Source organism: Chiloscyllium plagiosum, unplaced genomic scaffold (genome assembly GCF_037043375.1).
Source record: "Chiloscyllium plagiosum isolate Xiang-an unplaced genomic scaffold, Cpla_swu_hap1 HiC_scaffold_22, whole genome shotgun sequence".
Taxonomy (NCBI): domain Eukaryota; kingdom Metazoa; phylum Chordata; class Chondrichthyes; order Orectolobiformes; family Hemiscylliidae; genus Chiloscyllium; species Chiloscyllium plagiosum.
The window spans coordinates 22718498-22741438 of NW_028270160.1; the positions used below are offsets into that span (position 1 = coordinate 22718498).

The 22941-nt window shown below is 39.7% G+C and overlaps 1 protein-coding gene across 1 annotated transcript in view; it reads left to right on the forward strand.

Moving 5' to 3' along the window:
* LOC122561217 (GDNF family receptor alpha-1-like) overlaps nt 1–22941 on the forward strand; it is a 204058-nt gene that overhangs the window by 165236 nt on the left and 15881 nt on the right. Inside the window, exon 4 of the mRNA XM_043712814.2 lies at nt 6619–6964. Within this exon, the coding sequence (XP_043568749.1) occupies nt 6619–6964 (346 nt within the window). The remainder of the gene's footprint in view (nt 1–6618; nt 6965–22941) is intronic.

Sequence of the window (22941 nt, forward strand, 5' to 3'; positions counted from 1 at the left end):
CTGACAAAGAATTTAAGGTTGTCAGTATGTCATGGTATGACATATCTGCATGTACTGGATGCTACATGGCTTAATGCTCAGGGCTTGTTCTTTGCAGATAGAAAGAACTTGTCCACACATGCTGCCTGTTTCAATGTTGCAAGATAAGTGAGAGCTTCAGCACAATGCCCTGATAGATCAGAGTCAACATGCCTTGTTTAAAACATAAGCAAAGTTTGACAATTATCTGTCAATCATCATTAACTAATGCATTCTCCATGGTAACATCTCTGCCAATTAGATTACCTGTTGCCAACACCCAACATTCTGTACTTGTACAATATATACATTGTTTCATCTTTTGTTTGCTGTTTCTTGTGAATTATCCTGATCAGTGCAAGAGGAAATCTTTGATGATTTTTTTTATCATCGGTACTCAAGTCGTTGCTGTCAAACAATCATCAAAATATTATCAATGCTGGCTTTGAAATTGATTTAAAACTGCTATTTGTCCTGTGGTACAGGCAATTATCTTGTTACAAAATCTACTACTATTGCATTCTATAAATTACTTTTCTTGCCATTCAGCAACTCTCAAAAGGATTTGAATATCTTCTTGATATGTCACATATATCAGTCACCTTTGCTATAAAGTAACACTTTGGGGAAAATCTTACAGCAGTCTGAGCAATGTGGGCTATGGTGAAATGTGTAGCAAATCAGATATCAAGTCCTGTGAAGCAAACTTCCACATTGAGGTCACCTTGCTCCATCTGTTATGCTCTTCACAAGTGGCACAGTGAAACTCTCGCCAGGTAGTGGCAAATAACCAATTGATGGTAATTATTGATAATCAAATGTCTTGTTAACACTGCAACTCGCCACATTAGTATTCAGTCTCCCATCTTACCAAACTTATCAAACAAGCTCAATGTTGAGAAAACCCAACAAGGAAGCCAGAGCTAGCGCTTGGTGGATTCAACTCACCACTTGCTCTGAATGGCCATTACATTGGATAGCAAGCACAGGTACACTCCATGGGCACCAGCCACACACACTCTACATCTACGGACATTGGCATTCAACATCTGCCAGCCTCCAAGAACACTAAGGGGACATCTCTGATTGACTTACATTATCCTTCAATGCTATACCTTGGACTGCATTACTAACTGTCATTGTAATGCTGCTGCACTCACTGTGCACTCAGGGGCATGCACCCAGCACACAGATTGTACCAGACCGTACCTCTAACTGCTCATTCACTTCTCCTGGAATGTGAGATGAAAATGATGGTGCAGCTGTTGCTTTAGTTGCAGGTTGAGAAATGTCCTGAGAAAGTGAGTAGGCAGCACAGCGTGTATGCAGGATTCTTGCTTTCAGGAGTTGGATTGGGTGACAGTAAGTGAAGGAAGGTGTTGCAGGCAATAGAGAAGAGAAAGAGCATGAGGCTTGATTTAAGCTGAGTACAATAGCACAGATAGAGTAAGTGTGGAAGAAGATTTTGGCACCTTCCCTGGTAAAGTGGTGAAGGACATTGGCCTTCCTACCTTGCTGGGCAATCCTCCAGATAGCTGAGACAGGTGGCAGCCTTGGACCAGGCTGGTATGGTTAGTTGTCTTAACCTCTGTTGCTTGTCCTGGGAGGAAGAGAACGTCCCATGTTGGTACCATTGCATCCACCAGGACCTCCAAGTTCATGCCTGCAAATGGAACAGCAAAGTCTCCCTGCCTACCATGTCCAATGCAAATGTCAGGAACCATACAAGGCAGCACTGAACTGACTGGGCTTATCCGTGTGCACCATAGGCTTTTAGAGACACTGTAGGTGCATGGGATGTCAATATTTTGTAGATATCTACTGTTCTGGAAATTCCAGCTGGTAAGGTGGGGCAGAAATCAGACATGAGAGATACCGTTGGGGGTTGGGATGATTGTCAATTAATGAGGAAATATTGGTAAAATAGGATAAAAATATCCGTTAGGCCTTGCAGTGAGAAATCCTCCAAAAAAACCCGATGCAATTCAGCCTTAGTCAAATAAAATACAAGTATCATCTCTTTGACCTCGTTGCAGTAATTGAGAACACGGAGAAGTACATTCTATTGTTGGACTAATTTACCAAATCTAACAAAGCATAAAAACTGAAAGTTTGTACTCTAGTTGTGACATCTGAGTATATTTCTGATATATTCATATTTTTTCTTTGGTTCCCTCTGTTTTCACATTAGTAACATGAGCAATTCCATGTCTGTAATGTCAGTTTGGTGTAAATGAATATTTTAGGGTTGACTGCTGTAAAACCAATCCAAGGTAATACTGTGCAAATAGCACCTTGTTCAGTAATATTGGAAAAAGCATAACGTATGTTTTGTAGCAGCAAACCAAAATCATAGTATTCTTTTCGCTATCAAATGTTTTTATAGTTTTCTTTCCAAATCAAATGGATATTATTTTATTGAAAAGTCAAAACTTGCCCAAGGTAGAGAAAACAACTTGCAAAAAATAATTCACTTTCCCAAATATCTCACTTAATCTTCGGTGATAATTGCAGGTTGCATTAACTTTTCAATTCCATGAAAATCTTTGTAACATGCGGTAGTTGTCCTGATGAGGGACCAGCGCTCCGAAAGCTAGTGCTTCCAAATTAACCTGTTGGACTATAACCTGGCATTGTGTGATTGTTAACTTTGTACACCCCAGTCCAACACCGGCACCTCCAAATCACATCCAGTATGGGACAGCCAATATGTGTACATTATTTAGATCAATAGGCTGCTAAATTCATTAAGTTATCATGCAACAAAACAAAGGACATGAGAGACACAAATAGTATTTTGCTGAGCAAAAATATTTCAAAAAATAAATTACAATGCCAGGAGACTGCAATGTGTTGGTTTTCTTATTGTCTTATAGCATTGGACTGTACTTTCACAAGTTATTGTGTTTGTTGAATTATCAAATTAGCTTTTTGCTTGCACTTGTTCCTTCCTTTAGGTTTTTGCGCTGCTTTTTAAGCATGTTGTATCTGTGTTTTGTTTTGTTAATCAGGTTCATGCCTTTCATCTATGAATGAATGTCAACTGCAATTTAATGTGACAGTACAACACCTCTAAACATAAGATTTCTTGGTTTGCCGCTTTATTTGCTGGTTCTAGAGGAAGCAGCAGAGGCTCTCAAGCAACATGATCTTTGTTCATGATCTACACCTGCCCTCACCCAATTATCTGTGTGTAGAGACCAAGGATCAGTTCCCTTAGCTTGTTAGAAATGATTTATCTTATGAGGCTATGGATCACGAAACAGTGACAGCAATATGCAGTCTTCTACAATCAGAGCTTCAAACTAATCCCAGTACGGGAACAACACTGTCAGTGACTGTTGAGGTGAAGACAACTGTGAATTTTTATTCTACTGTTTCCTTTCTAAATAACAATAGAAGATAGCTGTCAAAATCTCACAACCAGGAGTGCCAGCGGCATCAAGCAGCTGCAGCACATTTTTTTTTGCCAGAACAAACTGCAACCCTAATTTCTCCATGGAAACCAGCTAGCAGTGAAAAAAAGCTCGGCATTTCTGTTTTCTGTATAGGTTTCCCTAAAGTGTTATTGATGGCGTATGTGTATCTATAAATGTCCCAACTCTTGATTCTACTCTTTCATATAGCTGGTCTGTGACCACAGAGAGGAAAAAGAAATGAACTTCTATTACAAGACCTTCACAATCAATGAATTACTTTTGAAGTGTGCTCCCTGTTGTTCAGTAGGAAAGCACATCAGCCAATTTGTACTCAGCAGTATCCCAGCAGTGCTGAGTTGATCCATTTTGGTTTTGTTCATTGATAAATAAATGTCATCCAAGAGACAATGAAAGTTCCTCTGTTTGACTTTAAATAACACTATAGGACCTATTACATTGAAGTGTAGAGGCAGGTGAGGTTATGGCTATTAGGAGAAGTTTTTACCTGCTCGTTGCATATTTCCTAGGTGAAAAACATAAGAAAATAAGAGATAGGACCAAGAGACAGTCATATGGCACCTAGTACCTGCTTTATCAATGAAAACAACTTGGCTGATCTGAACTTCATCCTGAATCCTTGGCTATTCCCCATAATTCTTGACTCACCTACAGTTCAAGAATCTGTGTATCAAATTTGAGTATGTTCAATGATTCCGCCACTACAGCTCTCTGGACTAGGAATTCATGACCGTCTTGAGAAGAAATTCCTGTGCATTTCCATCTTAATTGGACAGTCAGTAATGTAAAATTGGGTTGGTGGGGATCGGATGTCACAACTCAAATTCTCTATTGATGCTCAAATGCCACCTAATGCAATTGTCATACATGCCTGTAAACACATATCTTAAATAGGCTTAAGGATACATAAATAAGCAAACTAGAGTCCAGCACTATTTGTAGGACAGGCACAAAGCCACCAGACTGTGTACCATCTGTGATGCACTCATTACTCCAAACAATGAGTGATCTAGATACCAGTCTTCAAATGAATTGCTGAAATTTGATAAATAAATCAAGAAGCTTTCAATTTCTGTCAACATTACACCTTTCTTGAACTATTTGAAAACTGGCCCCTGCACACACAACAGTGGAGCACAGGGCAAACCGAAATGGTAGTTAAGACCCCAAGGTGATATCTTGGAGTCAAGTCTAAAGCAGTAATAACTACAATGAAGCATTTGACTAAGTTATTACAAGTGCGCTCCTCCTGTACCATACTGGCCCCACTTCAACAATACATCCCCCTCTCTTTCATAGGTCTCGTTCAACCTCTCTCTTAATTCTTTTGTGGAAATTGCAACAATTTTCAAACATGAAAAAGGGAAAATGCTGGGAACAAGCTTGGGAGTGCTGTTGTAGGACTCTGAGTAGTTCAGCACAGAGTCACCCAATGATTCAGTGATAAGAATGATATTACAGAATCATGCATGTGAATACCCACTACACTGATGACATCTATCACATTTTATGACCATTAATTCAAATTAATGCTTTGAAATTACTTGTGGGCCCAGGAACACTGGATATATCTTTTTTTTTCCAAACAAGAACAACCACATTATCGACAAACTCTCTTCATAGAGGTTAGCAGAACTTAAAATAAAGGTCCTAACTGTGCCAGCTCATGGTCTTGCTCCAGGATACTTTTACAAAGATCTCAGTATGATTGTGATCTGCTGTATAGAGTATGACTTTATCATATAGAGAGATATTGCCACAAAGTATTACTCAGCCAAAGATAGCTGCATAAGGTGACAATGTTTGAAATCTAAAGAAATACATGATGAATTGTGCTTGCAGCCAGAAAGATATCAATGACAGCAATCTGCTTATTTTAAGCAACCCACAAGTATTTAATCTCAAACAAGATAAAACCCTATACTATTCCCAATTTTGTTTTAGGCAACCTCATCCTAAATATATTAACCAGTCATTTATTAGAATCACAAAATGGAACAGCAGAGGAACTGCTGATCAGCTCATTGTCCCTGTGCTGACAACCACTAGTTTTAACAGATGCAAACTACTGTAACGCCAACTGACCTTCTTTGTCAATTCCAGACATGTAATCCTATCACACAAAGCTCAAGAACACAAAATCACAAAATCTATCTTAACCAGAAGAATCAACAATCGTCTCACAATTTTTAAATTGCAAGGTTTCAGGATCAAATATTAGTCCTGTTGGTGACTGGGACATTGCACTGACTGGGCATAGTGTCCTAATCTAAGTACCACAAAAAGCCAGAGCAAACTAAAATTATTGCTTATTCTGCTGTTCAAATGGTGTGACTTCAGGAGTCATCATGGAATCATACAGGACAGAGGAGTTTTCCAATTAATCCTGATTCTTCCGCTATTGCCCGATCTTCTCCTATTGCCTGATCACTTTTCTCTTTCTAGGCTCTTTTGAAAGTTATTACTGACCCTGCTTCCAATACCACTAAGAACATTAACTATCTTTAAATAGGCTACTGATCTTCAAGTTAAATTTCAAGCTTTCGAAAATGGCAAGTAATGGCAAGAATTTTGTTTAAATGTGCGACGCTTTAAGAGATGAAAAACTTACAAAAGATTTCTAAGCTTTGGGTAAATTGTTCCTGATGCCAATATAATGGTCATCCTTCACACACTTATTTTATAGCATCCTGACAATGCACCCAATCAACCAAATCATTTTTTTTCAAGTTCTCTTGCTGATTTTTAGGTAGACATCCAATTATGTGGACAGCAAGTTAAATTGACTTTATTTAATCTGTTTTTTTTGGAGCTGTACTTCTCAAGTAAATCATTACACCTGAGTGGACAGATGCAATTGGGCCAGTGGCAACAAGAGGAAACAATTAGACAGGAAGAAGACTTGAACACTGAAAGTACTTTCAAAATGTTTTGAAATTACTCTTAAATACTCATCAAAGATTTCATTCCAAAGATTAATATTGTGTGTTTACCTCTATAGTGATCATACAGTCTTCATTACAACCCAAGGTTTAATCAAATTTCATTATAAAGTATTGAAAGCTATTTTCCTTATAGGTAAGTAGCATCCCAAACATGTAAGGGAACATCATTATAAAGAAGTTATTACAATATCTGTGATATGCAATTTCTTTTGTATCAGGTGCAGAACGCATAGGTTCAAAGGGAAACAGTTGTTTGGATGGTGCCAAAGCTTGCAACCTGAATGATAACTGCAAAAAATTCCGATCGATGTACATCTCGCCCTGCACAGCCCGTGTTTCTGCATCAGAGATCTGCAACCGAAGAAAGTGCCACAGAGCCCTGCGACAATTCTTTGACCGTGTTCCTGCAAAATACACCTATGGCATGCTGTTCTGTTCCTGTCGGGATATGGCTTGCATAGAACGACGACGACAGATGATTGTGCCTATTTGCTCTTACCAGGATGATGAAAAGCCAAATTGCTTGTCTTTGGCTGATACCTGCAAGACAAATTACATCTGCAGGTAAGATACCAGTTGGCAGAGAAGTGATTAATGAGAATGCAGAAAGAAGTTTATAGCTGCTAAAATTGCCAAGATTCTGTTTCAGAATTTCCACCAGGGTATTAGGCAACTGGGAAAACCTGACAACTAGAGCAAAATAATAAAAGTCTGTTTCTTGTTGTTAGTTCCAGTGAAATGGTTGATAACCAAAATGAATTATCTAGAGGTTTGAACCAGACTTAGAGCAATATGAACTGCAGTACATAGGAAAAGCTAAAAATTGTACATTGTCCATGAACATTGCAAAATTCTGCTTCACTCTACGGACTTCATTGTAATTTTCACTATGCTCAATTATATATTGCATATATAAACATTACGTAACTGGAATAATATCTCAGCATCTGTGTTTTATGCACCATTAAGGAATAATGGTATAAACTATTTGCTGATAATTTGTTCCTATTTGTGTTCTTTACTACTCTGCTTCTTCACTCAGATGTGTTTTTGAAACCATTCTGTGAGGAAAGATTTCCTCTGGTTACTATGTGTTTGCAAAATCATAAATGAATTCTTATTGAATGCATTAGTTAGTAGACATAATGACCATAGCAATTATTTCTGTCTTCACTGAACAGCAGGTAATATGCTTCTGTACCAATCCTGTCAAACTCATCTCCTATAAAATAGAGCAGTCTGCAGTTTCTCGATGCTTTGTTTAACAGCTTGAGCAAAAATTGTCAATGAAGGGCAAGTGACATTACATGTTGGTGGAAAATGATGATTAAATCTTTGAGAGGATCAAATTCAACTTTAGCAAGGGTGAAAAAAAAGGTGATAGGAAATTGGCCACCTGTTCTAAATGCAACCCAATTTTTCTATTCCGTTGGCTGCCAGTGGCATTTGAAACCTACTGGACTGTGGCTCTGGAATTGCTTTCATCATTAATTCACCATTTCATAGTTTTGAATATCAAACTAGTTAATAAGATTTTTCATTTATTCTATTGCTGAAGAACACTTGATAATTTACACTCAACAATGTCATTCATGTCTAATATGCTTTGTGATGGAACAATAACATGTGCAATCACTGGTGTGATATTCCATGCATGGAAGTTACTGCTGAGCTTCAAAGGACTATCAATAATTCCTTAGTTTTTAAGATTTATTTGCTAGTTTTTTTCATAAGCAATTAACATGCACTGATCCCCCAGTAAGGTAATCAGGATGATAAATACTGCAATATTTTTGGTGATTGGGTGTTACAATGAATTAACATTGGTTGGGACCTTTAATTAACCTTCAGCCAGTTTTAATGGATGTAAATCTGTCTGCTTACTGTAAAAATCCTTCGGCAAATACAGTACAACACAAGCCATGTTTTTGTGGGCAAGTGTGTATGACACAATACAACCAAGAATGTACTACTAAATTTGCAATGTAATATATCGAGATCTCAAAATAGTTGAAATGGGAATTGAAACCGTTATGCTAGAGCAATTGAAGGCATTGTTTGGACATTGTGACAGCGTGGAAAGCCATTTATTTTGATTTATGCAGTTTTTGTTATGTGCATGATCTGAAAGTGTTTGTCAGTAGTTCAGTGATCAAATAGTGAGAAATCTTGGGCTCCTCAGCTCTGAAGTTGCTTGAATTGTGAGAACAAAACTCAACACTTTAAAAAGGAAATCAAATAGTGCCAGAGATATGCCGCAGGTCTGGCAGCAACTGAGGAGAGAGAAGTAGTGTTAATGTTTGAGTCTAATATACCTTTTTATGTTCTGAAGAAGAGCCATATTGGACTTGAAACATGAGAATCCCTATAGTGTGAAAGCAGGTCATTCAGCCCATCAAGTTGACACAGATCCTCCAAAGAGTATCCCACCTCCCTATCTTCTCCCTGTAATCCTGCATTTCCCATGGCTAACCCACCTAGCCTGCATATCTTTGGATATTATGGGCAATTTAGCATGGCCAATTCTCCTAACCTGCACATCTTTGGACTGTGGGAAGGAATCAGTACACCCGGAGGAAACCCATGCAGATGCAGTGAGAATGTGCAAACTCCACATGGACAGTTGCCCAGGGCTGGAATTGAATCCAGATCACTGGCACTGAGGCAGTATTGCGAACCATTGAGCCACTGTGCTGCCTTAAGCTCTGTTTCTTTCTCCACACATGCTCCAAGAGCTACTGAGAATCCCCAACACTTGCTATTTTTTTTTCAGATTTATTTCTGATGTCCACCATTCACAGAACTTTGCTTTTACTGTTTTTGATAAATAGTTAGCCAGGAGTTCACTACCTTAAATGACTCTTTAAAAATGCGTAACAAGCACTGTATATCACTTGATGAATATTATTTTAGCCCAGTAAAGGTCATTTCTCTTATTTAGTTGTCTGTCCAAAAATAGGCTGAATCTATAGTGTGGCGATCTTCACCATGGATAAGGTAAGGAGACAGGTCCCAAATACAGCCCAACTGGCATGGAGGTGATACCCTGTGCTGTTGGCACCAGTCACACAGATCAAGCTGACTGAGCCAATCTGCTCCCCAAAGAATTATTGTAGCATGATGCATTTTTAGATCAGAATTATGGACAGTGATGGCATAGCCATCAATTGTTTTTGCCATTGCATGACAGATCAGGAATCTTCTCCATTATTACCAGCTGGAATTGGTATTTTTGGGGAGGACTTACAAGTTGATATTTACCCTGTTTGTCTGAATCATGAACATATCTTCTTTGATCATCAAGTACTGAAATGGGACTCAAATCCAGAGCTTCTGGCTCCGTGACAGAGCCTCCATTACTATGACACCCGACTTTCTTCAACTCAATAAGGCCTTGAAAGGGTTCAGAAAAGATTTACAAAGATGTTGCCAGGGTTGGAGGCTTTGAGCTATAGGAAGAGGCTGAATAGGCTGGAGCTGTTTTCCCTGGAGTGTCACAGGCTGAGGGGTGACTTATAGAGGTTTACAAAATTATGGAAACATGGATAGGATAAATAGATAAGATATTTTCCCTGGGGTGGGCAAGTCCAGAACTAGAGGCATAGGTTTAGGGTGAGGGGAAAAATTAAAAGGGACCTAAAGGGCAACGTTTTCACACAGAGGGTAATGTGTATTTGGAATGATCTACCAGAGGAAGTGGTGGAGGCTGATACAATTACAACATTTAAAAGGCATCTGAATGGGTATATAAATAGAAGGGTTTGGAGAGATATGGGCTAAGTTCTGGCAATTAGGACTAGATTAGTTTAGGATATCTGGTCAGCATGGACGTGTTGGACCGAAGGGCTTGTTTCCATGCTGTACATCTCTATGACTCTATGACTGTATGTCCTCCACAACAATGTAAGATTAGGAACATGCCTGTAACATGCCTGTCCCATGTATGTAAACATAATTCTGACTGACTTGTTAACATGAGGCTCATTTGAAGTAATTTATTGAACACACAGGTAGATAGAATCATAGAGTCATAGAGATGTACAGCATGGAAACAGACCCTTCGGTCCAACATGTTCATTCCGACCAGATATCCCAACCCAATCTAGTCCCACCTGCCAGCACCTGGCCCATATCCATCCAATCCCTTCCTATTCATATACCTATCCAAATGCCTCTTAAATGTTGCAATTGTACCAGCTTCCACCACTTCCGCTGGCAGCTCATTCCACACACATACCGCTCTCTGTGTGAAAAAGTTGCCCCATAGGTCTTTTTTTTAACTTTCCCCTCTCACCCTAAACCTATGCCCTCTAGTTGTGAACTCCCCGACCCCAGTGAAAAGACTTTGCCTATTTACCCTATCTATGCCCCTCATAATTTTGTAAACCTCTATAAAGTCACCCCTCAGCCTCCAACACTCCAGGGATAACAGCCCCAGCCTGTTAAGCCTCTCCTTATAGTTCAAATCCTCCAACCCCGGCAACATGCTTATAAATCTTTTCTGAACTCTTTCAAGTTTCACAACATCTTTCCGATAGGAAGGAGACCATAATTGCATGCAATATTCCAACAGTGGCCTAACCAACGTCCTGTACAGCCGCAACATGACCTCCCAACTCCTGTACTCAATACTCTGACCAATAAAGGAAAGCATACCAAATGCCTTCTTCACTGTCCTATCTACCTGCAACTCCACTTTCAAGGAGCTATGAACCTGCACTCCAAGGTCTCTTTGTTCAGCAACACTCCCTTGGACCTTATCATGAAGCGTATAAGTCCTGCTAAGATTTGCTTTCCCAAACTGCAGCACCTCGCATTTTTCTGAATTAAACTCCATCTGCCACTTCTCAGCCCATTGGCCCATCTGGTCCAGATCCTGTTGTAATCTGAGGTACCCCTCTTCGCTATCCACTTCACCTCCAATTTTGGTGTCATCTGCAAACTTACTATCTGTACCTCTTATGCTCACATCGAAATCATTTATGTAAATAACAAAAAGTAGAGGACCCAGCACTGATCCTTGTGGCACTCTACTGGTCACAGGCCTCCAGTCTGAAAAACAACCCTCCACCACCACCCTCTGTCTTCTACCTTTGAGCCAGTTCTGTATCCAAATGGCTAGTTCTCCCTGTATTCCGTGAGAGCTAACCTTGCTCATCAGTCTCCCATGGGGAACCTTGTCAAACGCCTTACTGAAGTCCATATAGATCACGTCTACTGCTCTGCCCTCATCAATCCTCTTTGTTACGTCCTCAAAAAACTCAATTAAGTTTGTGAGTCATGATTTCCCACACACAAAGCCACATTGACTAAACCTAATCAGTCCTTGCCTTTCCAAATACATATATATCCTGTCCCTCAGGATTCCCTCCAACAACTTGCCCACATCAGGCTCACCGGTCTATAGTTCCCTGGCTTGACCTTACCACCCTTCTTAAACAGTGGCACCACATTAACCAACCTCCAGTCTTCCAGCACTTCACCTGTGACTATCGATGTCCTATAAAGGTCAGTTAATTTCACTTATTCAAATGCAGTAACAAAAAAATACTTGTCATAATATTAGTTGCAGCCATATCAGTTAATGCTGTTCAAACGAAATAACTAAGAAACACATTAGGTGGCATAATTTATTTCATAGGGACATCAGATTGAGGCATCAAGGAGATAGTACTAAAACGTGAACAGTTCCTTTTAAAGCAATTCTGGTCTCCTTCCCATTGGGAGGATGTTGTGAAATTTGACAGGGCCCAGAAAAGATCCACAAGGATGTTGCCAGGATTGGAGGGCCCGAGCCATAGGGAGAGCTTGAATAAGATGGGACTCTTTTCCCTGGAGTGTCGGAGGCTGAGGGGCGACCCCACAGAGGCCCATAAAGTCATGAGGGGCAAGAATAGGATAAACAGACAAAGTCTCCTCCCCGGGGCAGAGTTATCCAGAACTAGAGGGCACAGATTAATTTTGAGGTGAAGGAAAGAAATTGTTCCAGCAAACCTCTAAAGCTTGCAACAGCATTATCTGGCTTCACAATAGATCAAACTGCCTTGATGATATCTGAAATTCACTGCAGTTAAATTCTCCCCTTGCATGGGCCATGATCAGATTACACCCCAGACAGAGCGAGCCAGAAAAACAGCTACCCTTGTGAATTGCCATCTCCAGAGACTGGGGTTAAACTATGAAGTCAAACACAACTCTAGAGCACATCTCTGTGCTTCATTATATTTCTTAAACAAAGTTAGCAAAATGTTCTAATTATTAAAATAGATTTCTTGTGGGAAAAGCTAAAGGATCATAGGCAATTGACAACTTAAAAGTCATCGTTCTCTAAATCTGTAGCTTGATCATTTCACAAGACACAACCAAATGTTTTGTGCCATTGTTCACAGCGAGTTATATATTATATTGATTTATTATGATATGAGTATTATTCTAATTCACCACATATTACTCTGCTCTGAGGTGAAGCTGTTTATCTTCTTTGGATACTTTTGATACAAATTTAAATTGACAGGTTCAAGAATGAAACAAGATATTTTTATAGGAGTAATAGAAGTTTCCTATGATAAGGCTCACCTTTTGTCAAGAGTGGTACAATTTGGATACATCTTATTAACAATTGTATACTTTTGGAGACAGTAACAGATATTTTATTGTTTCTGTGAACCAGATTTTAACAGCGTCTCCTTCTCTTGAACTTACGAAATAAAACATCTGACTCTCTTCAACATTCCTATGCCCAGAACAGAGCTGAATATTGGATAGAAAATCTTCTCACTGTGAAATCCCTTAATTATTCTAAATAACTCAGTTATTTAATTCTTCAACTGCCTAAACACAAGAGAAGAAAGTGAGGTCTGCAGATGCTGGAGATCAGAGCTGGAAATGTGTTGCTGGAAAAGCGCAGCAGGTCAGGCAGCATCCAGGGAACAGGAGAATCGACGTTTCGGGCATAAGCCCTTCTTCATTCAGGAATGAAGAAGGGCTTATGCCCGAAATGTCGATTCTCCTGTTCCCTGGATGCTGCCTGACCTGCTGCGCTTTTCCAGCAACACATTTCCAGCGCTAAACACAAGAGAATTCAGGTTTATGTGACTATTTACGATAATTTGTCCGCAATTTAATTTAATTTAATTTAGTCCAGCAATATATATCTTATACTGGCAAATTACTGAAAGATTGACAGACAATATTTTGTTGGAAGTGGAAATGATGGCTAGGTTTCGATTTCTGGATCACCTTTTCTTTTGAACATACTGCTCACATCTATAAGTGAAACCTTATTGAGGCTTGCTGGTCTTATCTGTGGGCTGGAGCCAGTGAGAGAACTATGTTGCGTTGTTTCAAGAAGGCCCACCAATCTCAAGCCTATTAGGCTATGCTGAGGCTATTAGTGGGTCTTTTCCAGGAATCAAGCATCAAGTTTGAAGTTTTGCCAATCAGAGGATGGTAGCTCCTTTGCTCAACAGTGCCATTGCAGAGGCTGTGACTTTTGCTGGAAGGACAGGCACTGAAGTCCCAGTATTATGGAGTGACCCAGGACAAAGGCATTTGGACAACAGGGTTTCATGGGGTGTGGAGTGCTTGGAGAAGGGTGTAGGGAGGTCAGCAGCAAAGGCAGATGGTGACTGTCAATTGCCACTTCTCTGTCCCCATGGGGTATATTGAGGGACAACTCCCTATAGTCAGAAAGTGACAAGCTGGCGGTTTTAATTGTTGCATTGTGACAGGCCCTCTTGATCTGAGTTGATATCCACCTCCAAGTTCAAAGCCAGAGGATGCAGAAGATCCTGCCAGTATGTAAAATATTAAGAGGAAAAATGCCTTTTAAAAAAATCGGGGCAGCTTGGAAAATTCTGCTGGTTTTGGAAAAAAATGTGAACATGGTACATAAATCTGCAATTACTCTTCTCTGCCCTTTTAGTACATCATTACCTTCGATGTTAAATGCCAGCAGCAAAACTGTTTTATTACTCACTCAGAATTCAGGCACTGCAGTTGCTACCATCAGGAAAATGTAATCTGGAGAAATAAAAGTATTATTTGCTTCACAATTTGAATCTATGGCACTGAACTATATCATATTAGATGCCATATAACTAATGAAAGCTAATACACAAAGTAAAACATAAATATGGGCTAAAAAAAAGAGAGAAGGAAAATAGCTTTGAACATTTCTCAGAACTTCCTTTTTATGATGAAATTATATAATCACACGAATCACAGTATAACATGATTTATATAGTCTTTGAAGTTTAAATTGATTAATTTGCTTATTGCACAAAGTCTTCTGATGAACTCCTCTTTATATAACCATTGCTCGTTAACAATAGCTAGGTGAGATTGTAACCTATCTGGTTGGCGTGATAGAAAGATTTTCTGGTAATGTTAAAATACACATAAAATCTGATGTTTGTCAGCATGTTCTTGACATGAATGTGTATTTTGAAATTTTTACTGCTTTACTCATGACAGCTGGTTGCGTAATGACTGATACCAATTTTTGTTGGCAATGTCAAGCTAAAGTTCTCACAACACATGTAAAAATTGCCCCCACTGGTTGAATTGAGTTAAAATCTTGGACAACAACAGAAAGAAATTTGTGATTATCACAGTCCATTCCATATATTGTTTACAGATACCATTTCAAATATTCATTCTGCCCTTTCAAAGAATTCCCCAATGAGCAGGGGATCAAAGCAGAATGTATTGAGTTAACCTAAATGCAGTTGATTTGAGTACTGAGTCCATTTGCCATGTAAACAGAACTAATGCAGCCATGTTAGTGTTCCTGACAAGTGACTGTGGAGTCTAACCAAAGATTTGGTCTAAGTAGCACAGCAAATTGCTACTATAAGAATTGAAATGTGCATTACTGAGGAACAAAATTAAAATTCTACCAGTGTTCTTTGCTGCAATAATAGGACTGAGCTGGGCATAGCGATGAAGCAACTATTTCAAAATTTAAAAACATTATTAATTCCTTCATATCAGTAGCATGAATGGAATTTAGCATGTGCTTAAACCAGTGTCCAAGACCAACATCATAAATTGGCCCATATCTTAGATTTTTAATAGCGTAATTTGCATAAACCACAAAACGATACAAATGTGCTTTCCTTCATTTTAAATCATACCAAGTACATCAAATATATCCTTTATTTCCATTATTTTAATAGTTTAGAATCTTAGGATAAAAGCACAGCTTAATTAAAAAATATAACTAGTACTGCATTTCAAATAAACTGATTATGTATACTTTTACACATAAACTACAATAATAATTTTGCATGTGCTATTTAAATAATCTAGAACACTAGAATAAGCTAGTGTGAAGAGCACTAGGAACATGGGACTCAGTACTGCTTCGCATTTTGATACTCATCTACTGCACAGAGTGAATTACAATATGCATTTATCACCATGCCTCACCTCAGAATGACTGCCCATTCACAGCTGGGCTCCTTGCGATCGACCTCAAATTAAGGCAAGTGGTATCCAACAGAGAAATCAAAGCATGAACCAGCTGGAGCTGTTCTGGCTAATTCCTACTGGTGTATTACAGAGTTATATTGAAGTAGATCTGAGAGTAAGTCTTTGATTTGAACCTGGAATGGGTTTTAGGCTGGTAAGGAATCTTGTTGCTTGTCATCTGCGTGTGTGTATCCTTAGTTATCATTAGTAGCCACACACACAGATTACGAGCAACATGAATTCGACTGGGACAACACTACTATTATAGGACAAGCTAAACAGAGAACAGCCAGGGAATTCCTAGAGGCATGGCATTCATCCACAGATTCAATCAATAAGCACATCGACCTGGACCCAATATACTGGCCACTGCAACGGACAGCTGGAACTGACAACCGGAAGCAGCAGATTCAAACCACTACAAATGCCGGAGGAAAGATCACAGAAGCGCTTCACAGGAGGCTCCCAAGCACTGAGGATGTCACCTAGACAGGGGATGAAACATCTGCAACACAAATTCCTTGATTCCTTGTGTTTGGAGGGTCCCAAGGCAGAAGATGAGGTGTTCTTCCTCCAGTCATCGGGTGGCGAGGATTTGGCAGTGGAGGAGGCCCAGGACTTGTATGTCCTTGGCGAAGTGGGAGTGGGAGTGAAGTGGTCAGCCACTGATTGGTGGGGTTGTTTAGTGAGTGTGTCCCAGAGATGTTCTCTGAAACATTCCACAAGTTGACATCCTGTCTCCCCAATGTAGAGGAGACCACAATGAAAGCAATGGACACAGTAGATGAGGTGATTGGAGGGGCAGGAAAATGTTGAAGGATCCTTTAGTGGCTCAGATGGAGGTGAGGGGAAAGGGGTGGGCACAGGTTTTACGCCTTTTGCAGTGCCAGGAGTGGAGGATGAGTTGGTGGAGGTGTGGACATAATGAGGGAGTTCCGGAGGGAATGGTCTCTGTGGAATACTGAATGGAGTGGGGAATGCTATATATATCTGGTGATGGGGTCTGACTCTAGGTGGCAGAAATGACAGAGGATGATGCATTATTTCTGGAGATTGGTGGGGTAAGGTGAGCACAAGAGGGTTCTATCCTTATTGTGGTTGGAGGGGTGGTGTTCAAGGGCGGAAGTGCGGGAAGCAGAGGAGATGTGCTAGAGGGCATTGTTGACCATGGGAGGGGAAATTGCAGTCCTTGAAGTACGAAGCCACCTGGGATGTTCTGGAGTGGAATTGATTCTCCTGGGAACAGATGCGGCAGAGGCGGAGGAATTGGCAGTAAGGGATAGTATTTTTACAGGAGAGGGGATGGGAGGAGGTGTACTCAAGGTAGCTGTGGAAGTCGGTGGGTTTGAAGTAGATGTCGGTGTTGAGTCAGTCGTCGGAAACAGAGATGGTGAGGTCCAAGAAGGGGAGGGAGGTGTCTGAAATGGCCCAAGTGACTTGAGGTCAGGATGGGAGGTGTTCTTGAAATTGATTAACAGTTCAGTCTCCTTGTGGGAGCACAAGACGGTGCCAACACAGTCATCGAAGTAGCAGAGGAAAGGTAGGGAATGGTGCCGGAGTAACTGCGGAAGATGGACTGTTCCATGTACCTGACAAAGAGGCAGGTATATCTGGGGCCCATGTCGGTGCCTACTATTGCTCAGCTTATCAGTGTCAATCTAATTTTTGTACATTTTCTCTTTCCACTAGGTCCTTCACAACAACAGGGACCTCCATATGAATTTAACTCAGAAGGAAAAAATCCTTCTATGGAGGTACTATGATGCACTGCATCATTCCTGAGCACCATCACAGAGATTGGCACCCTGGGTGGGTTAAAGAATAACAACCAGTGTCTGCATGTGTTACATCATTATTATGAGTGAGAGAATGGAAATTTCAAATGAGAGCTTGCCAGGGGCAAAGTTCTTCTAACATTGCTGAGGTGTATAGAGATATAGGCATTTTTTAGTCTCTCATGGGATGTGGGTATCACTAGCTGGGCCAGCATTTATTATCCATCTCTAGTTCCCCTTGGGTAGGTGGTGGTGAGTGGGCTTCTTGATTCACTGCATTCCGTTTGGAGACTAACTACGAAAGGTGCTTCACACAAGAAGTTGTGCAAGTTACTGAAAGGTATGCCAAAATGTTATAGAGCAATTGTTGAAAATATGGTGGCATTATCTATGTCAACATTATTATGTCAAATACCATCACCACATTGTAATCTACTTTGGAGTGTGTGGCAGGACAATGGGGTCCTCATAACAGGAAACAATGTTACCAACCTTTGGAGTTTTAGTGGAAGGTCAAATGGTTGCCATGTGAATTCTCTCCACCTCTTTAAAGGGATCAGTGCATCAAATAGTAGGTGATTTCAAACTATCACTTAGATGTGCTGTGCAGCTTACAACCTTCAGCCTCAGTGACAGTTAGGTAAGTTAGGCAACTGGAACATTGGAAACTGCTGTGAAGCATCTGAAGAATCATGGATGTAAGTGGGAAGAGACTAGACAAGGGGGAAAAAGTTGAGTCATGATAGGAAAAGATTAATTCCCTGGTGCATGGACAAACTGCAACAATAGGTCTACCCAAGCAGTCCTGTTTGTGGATTTTTCAGAGGAAGGTAAAAGCCGGCTGTGTGGGTTTGGGGCCTGTAAAGTGGTAGGCTGTTGTGGGGGATGGTGGGGGGGGCGGAGGGGCTGGTGGGTGGTGGTAGATCCCCAAGTGAGATCAGGTTAGTGATGGTCATGGACACAGTCGCTTGATGTTGAAAGTGGAGTCATGGTCTGGGAGTAGTTTATGCCATCTTCCAGAACATTTGTACCCTAGCTACCCTATCTACTAATGCCTGTCAAAGTTGTAGAGAGTAAGCTGGGTCAAGCTGCTCTGAGGATAGTCAAAGGGCTACACTCTTCAGCTGAAACCTCATTGGTTTGAACACTCTGAAGTCATCAATCACAAACATCTCAAAGGTCTCAATGTAAACAGTTTAGGGTTCTTCTGAAATCTCTTGGAGATAATATTTCAGAAATACTCAAGTTAGTAACCCTTCATTTAAGATTGGGTCTGGGGTTGACAAACTGGTGACAAATAAATTTAATACAATTATTATGCTCTGCAAAAAGTTATGTTTTGATCATATTTTAATTCACACATCGGATGTGAACATTGCTGACTAGTCCAGCATTTAATGTTCATCCCAATATTAATTAGGTAGTTAAGAGTCAGCCACGTTGTGGGCTTCTGAGGTTACATGTAGACCAGACCAAATAAGGATGGTATTAATTAAGCATATGCATTTTCATGATAATTGACAATGATTATATAGCCATTGTTAGGCTAGTTTTTCATTCCAGATTTATACTGAATTCAAATTTCACCATCTGTCCAGGTCGGAAGCAATCCATGCCTCCTGAATATTTTGCTGAGTTTCTGGATTGCTAGACCAGTGACAGTGCCACTACACCACACCTCTCCATATGATACTTTAGCCTGAGGTTTCTTTTTTATATACTGAGTTTGTAGGTTCTGTAACCCAGAAAGAAATTGGCTGGATAGATTCAGTACTTTTTAATGCAACTTTAAGTGTAAAACAATGACTGTTAATGCAATATGCCTTTGTGATAGTTGCAAAGGGAACGAGTGAGTCAACAGTCGTACTGCTCTGCTGGCTAATCTCTGAACTCTGACTGCAATACATAGTGATGCTCTCATTCTTTTCTTCACCCCCAACCCCACTTACCTTCTGCCTTCATTGAATTGTCCTTCGTAAGATGAGACAGCCCTTTGCTGTCTCCAAAAACAAAACCCTTACTTGGCTTGAGACTGGATTTCCAACCTATAGTCATCTCACACCCCTCAGAGAGCTGCTGGCCAGCAATACCAATAGTAGCAGCAGTCAGGACAAAAATCTGGGACATAAACAGAAAGTGCTGTGGAAATTCAACAGGTCTAATAGCATCTGTAGAGAGAACAACAGAGTGGCGATTCAAGTCCAGTGAACCTTTATTAATTCTTGGACACCTCAGATATCTCCCCAGGACCATGAACTCACTATTAAACATCAAGCTACTGTATCCATGACCTTCATTAACCTTATCTCACCTGGGATGTCCTTCCGACAGCCCCCCACCTAATAGACCCCCAACTCCATACAGCCCACTTATACCTGTTTCCCAAAATCCACAAATAGGACTGCCCAGACAAGCTTACTTTTACACTCACTGTTCCTGTCCCAGGGAATTTATCTCTTCCTATCTTGACTTGACTTTTTCTCTCCTTGTCCAGTCCCTTCCCAATTATATCCATGATTCTTGTGATGCCTTACATCCATTTCAAATTTCCAGTTTTCTGGCACCAACCACTGATGAAGGGTCACTGGACTCAAAACTTGAGAACTTTTTTTTTCTGTTTAGACCTACTGAGTTCATCCAGCACTTTTTGTTTCAGATTTCCATCATCTGCAGTTCCTTGTTTTATCTCAGAATCTGGGAACTGCTTGTAGTCTAAGTTCTGGTCTCCATGGTCAGTTAAGTGCAGGGGTGGAGAGAGGAAATGAGCCCTGGGTGGCTGGGGAGAGGGGATAGGAATCTTGATGAAGAGACCAGGGTCTGACCAAAACAAAAAACCAGTAAGGTCATTTCAGAACCTCAACTGGCCAAGATGTGGTAGCCTGCCTTAGATCTCAGTTGTCACATGTAAAAATTTCCTACAGAACAAGGACAGTCATAAGAATGTTGAGAAGACCATTCAAGGACTTTTATAGGTGCTCTTCACTTGCAAACCTGCCAACAGGGAGACCGCATAATTTTGATCTATGTGGGTGGTGGGTGAACTGAAGGAACAGAAGAAAAATAGGCTGGAACAAAGAATAGTAACCAGAAACTTAACTGCAGCTAATTGATGGTGAATTACATTGAATAAATGCTGATTTTGGTTATGTTATTTCACCCTCCTGTCAATTTTTAAACCTGTCACTTTTTACATCTGCTAGAGTGTATGAGACATTGAGAAAGATTAATAGATCTAGTTAGCCATGTTCCACTCAAATTTCATCACTTGTCAGTTAATTTCTGGGTACATTAATGAAATAATGAACTACCCAGAGTATCCAATCTTTCTGGTTGTAGGTGATTTATTTGAAGCCATGAGACCTATGAGGAGAAGAAATGCATTAATTAAAGATATAGTTCTGTGCAGTTGTTATCCTTTGTTTATACGCTGAATTCATTGACCTCTAGATATTAAACATTGGGAATGAACTGATATTTTGGTAGTGATGTAAATTTCTTTCAGTTCAGCAATAATGTTAAAGGCTTAATTAATTCTGAGGATTGAATGGTCTTCATAACTTGCAGGTCTTTCAGAATGAAGTGACTATAATTTTTATTCTTTATACTACTGGTTAATTTAAAATCAATAATTCATTTTTATTACACACATAATGATTGATTAGTACAGGCTAGTTAGGTGTCATATAGAGCACCAATATATTTCTGCTGCCTTTGTTTTAGCTAATTGGTCCTTGTAGTCCATTTTGATAGATGAGTAATAGTCTAGGCAGTGCGCAATGTTTGACAAATAATTGATGGAAAATAAAACCAGAAGACAGCGGCATTCAAAATTCCATTGGTAGTACTTTACTGTAATGGAGTTGTCTTAATGAAATCCACTCCTTGATTAGGAATAATATTTTATGTGCATTTTCATATTTTTGCTTCAGTGCTGACAAATGGCATTTATAACAATATGAGTAATTTGCATAGTCATTGGTTTAAGTCATTATATCCATTAGACTTGACAACAAAGACACTTTCTGACCCCATTACTAGGGATCATGTCATAGTTACCTTTTTGAATATACCAAACTCAAACTGCAATGAATAATGCAAGAGCTGAGAAACCATTCAGCAAATCATCCACCTTATGAAGAAAGTGATGGTGTAAATGTCTGAAAACTAGTCAAACACACCACCTTGTTAAAAATACATTTCTCCCTGCTGAAGTAAAAAATAACATTCATTTATACAACACGTTTAATATAGGAAAACATCTCAAGGTGCTTCATCGGAGCATTATCAGATGAAACTTAACACCAAACCACAAAAGGAGATAATACAGCTGGTGAGCAAAACTTTGGTCAGATACATAGATTGCAAATTTTTTAAACAAGGAACATGAGATATAGAGATCAAGAGGTCTAGTACAGGAATTGCAGAGCTTTGGGCTTTGGCAGTTAAGTGGAGTAATTGGGAAATAGCATGTGGCGAGAATTGGAGGCATGTAGCTATCTTGGGTATATGTAAGACTATCATTGTCCATGGAAACGAGACATCTATCGATTAAAATTTGTACATAAACAACGCTGTGACACTAGCATTATTCTGACAGTGGGTGAGTATAATACATACACTGAAAGTCAAATGTATAAGGTATGTTCAGTTTAGTTTCTTTCTTTCTTGGCATTGTATGGTGATTGAAAGCATAGGCATAGTTTTAGACTAGCCCAATTGGTATAGACAAGTGGATTCAGATTAGGTGCTCATTTAATATTAATCAACAAATTTAACTTTAAGCTGGATATCCAACCCAACCCTATCCAGTTCCTGTCACATAAGTTAGGGTAAAATCAGGCGGCAAATACAGTAAGTTATTCTGGATCCCTGATATATCATAGAAGCTTAGGGCAAGTTACTCTTACAGCCTGCAGAATTGAGTAGGGTTAAAAACATAATCCAGTAGTTCTCAACAGCTTCAGGATGGCAAAATAACTTGAGTAATTTTCATCGGACATGCAGGATTAAACATTCCACCTTAGTTTCCAACTGGTCCTGTCTTTTAAAATTGCTACCCAATTTTCTCCACAAATTATATAGTACCTTTAACAAGACTTTTCACAGATGCAATACTAAATAGAATTTGAAACCCATTCACAAAATAACCAAAATCTTGGTTGAGGGGAAGGTTTCTACAAGCATTTTAACAGAGGAGGGAAGGTACAATGTGGAGATGCTTAATATATTTCTCAAGACAATTGGACCAATATATTTGAAGGCAAATAAGAGTTTAATTGCTTTTTGATGGAG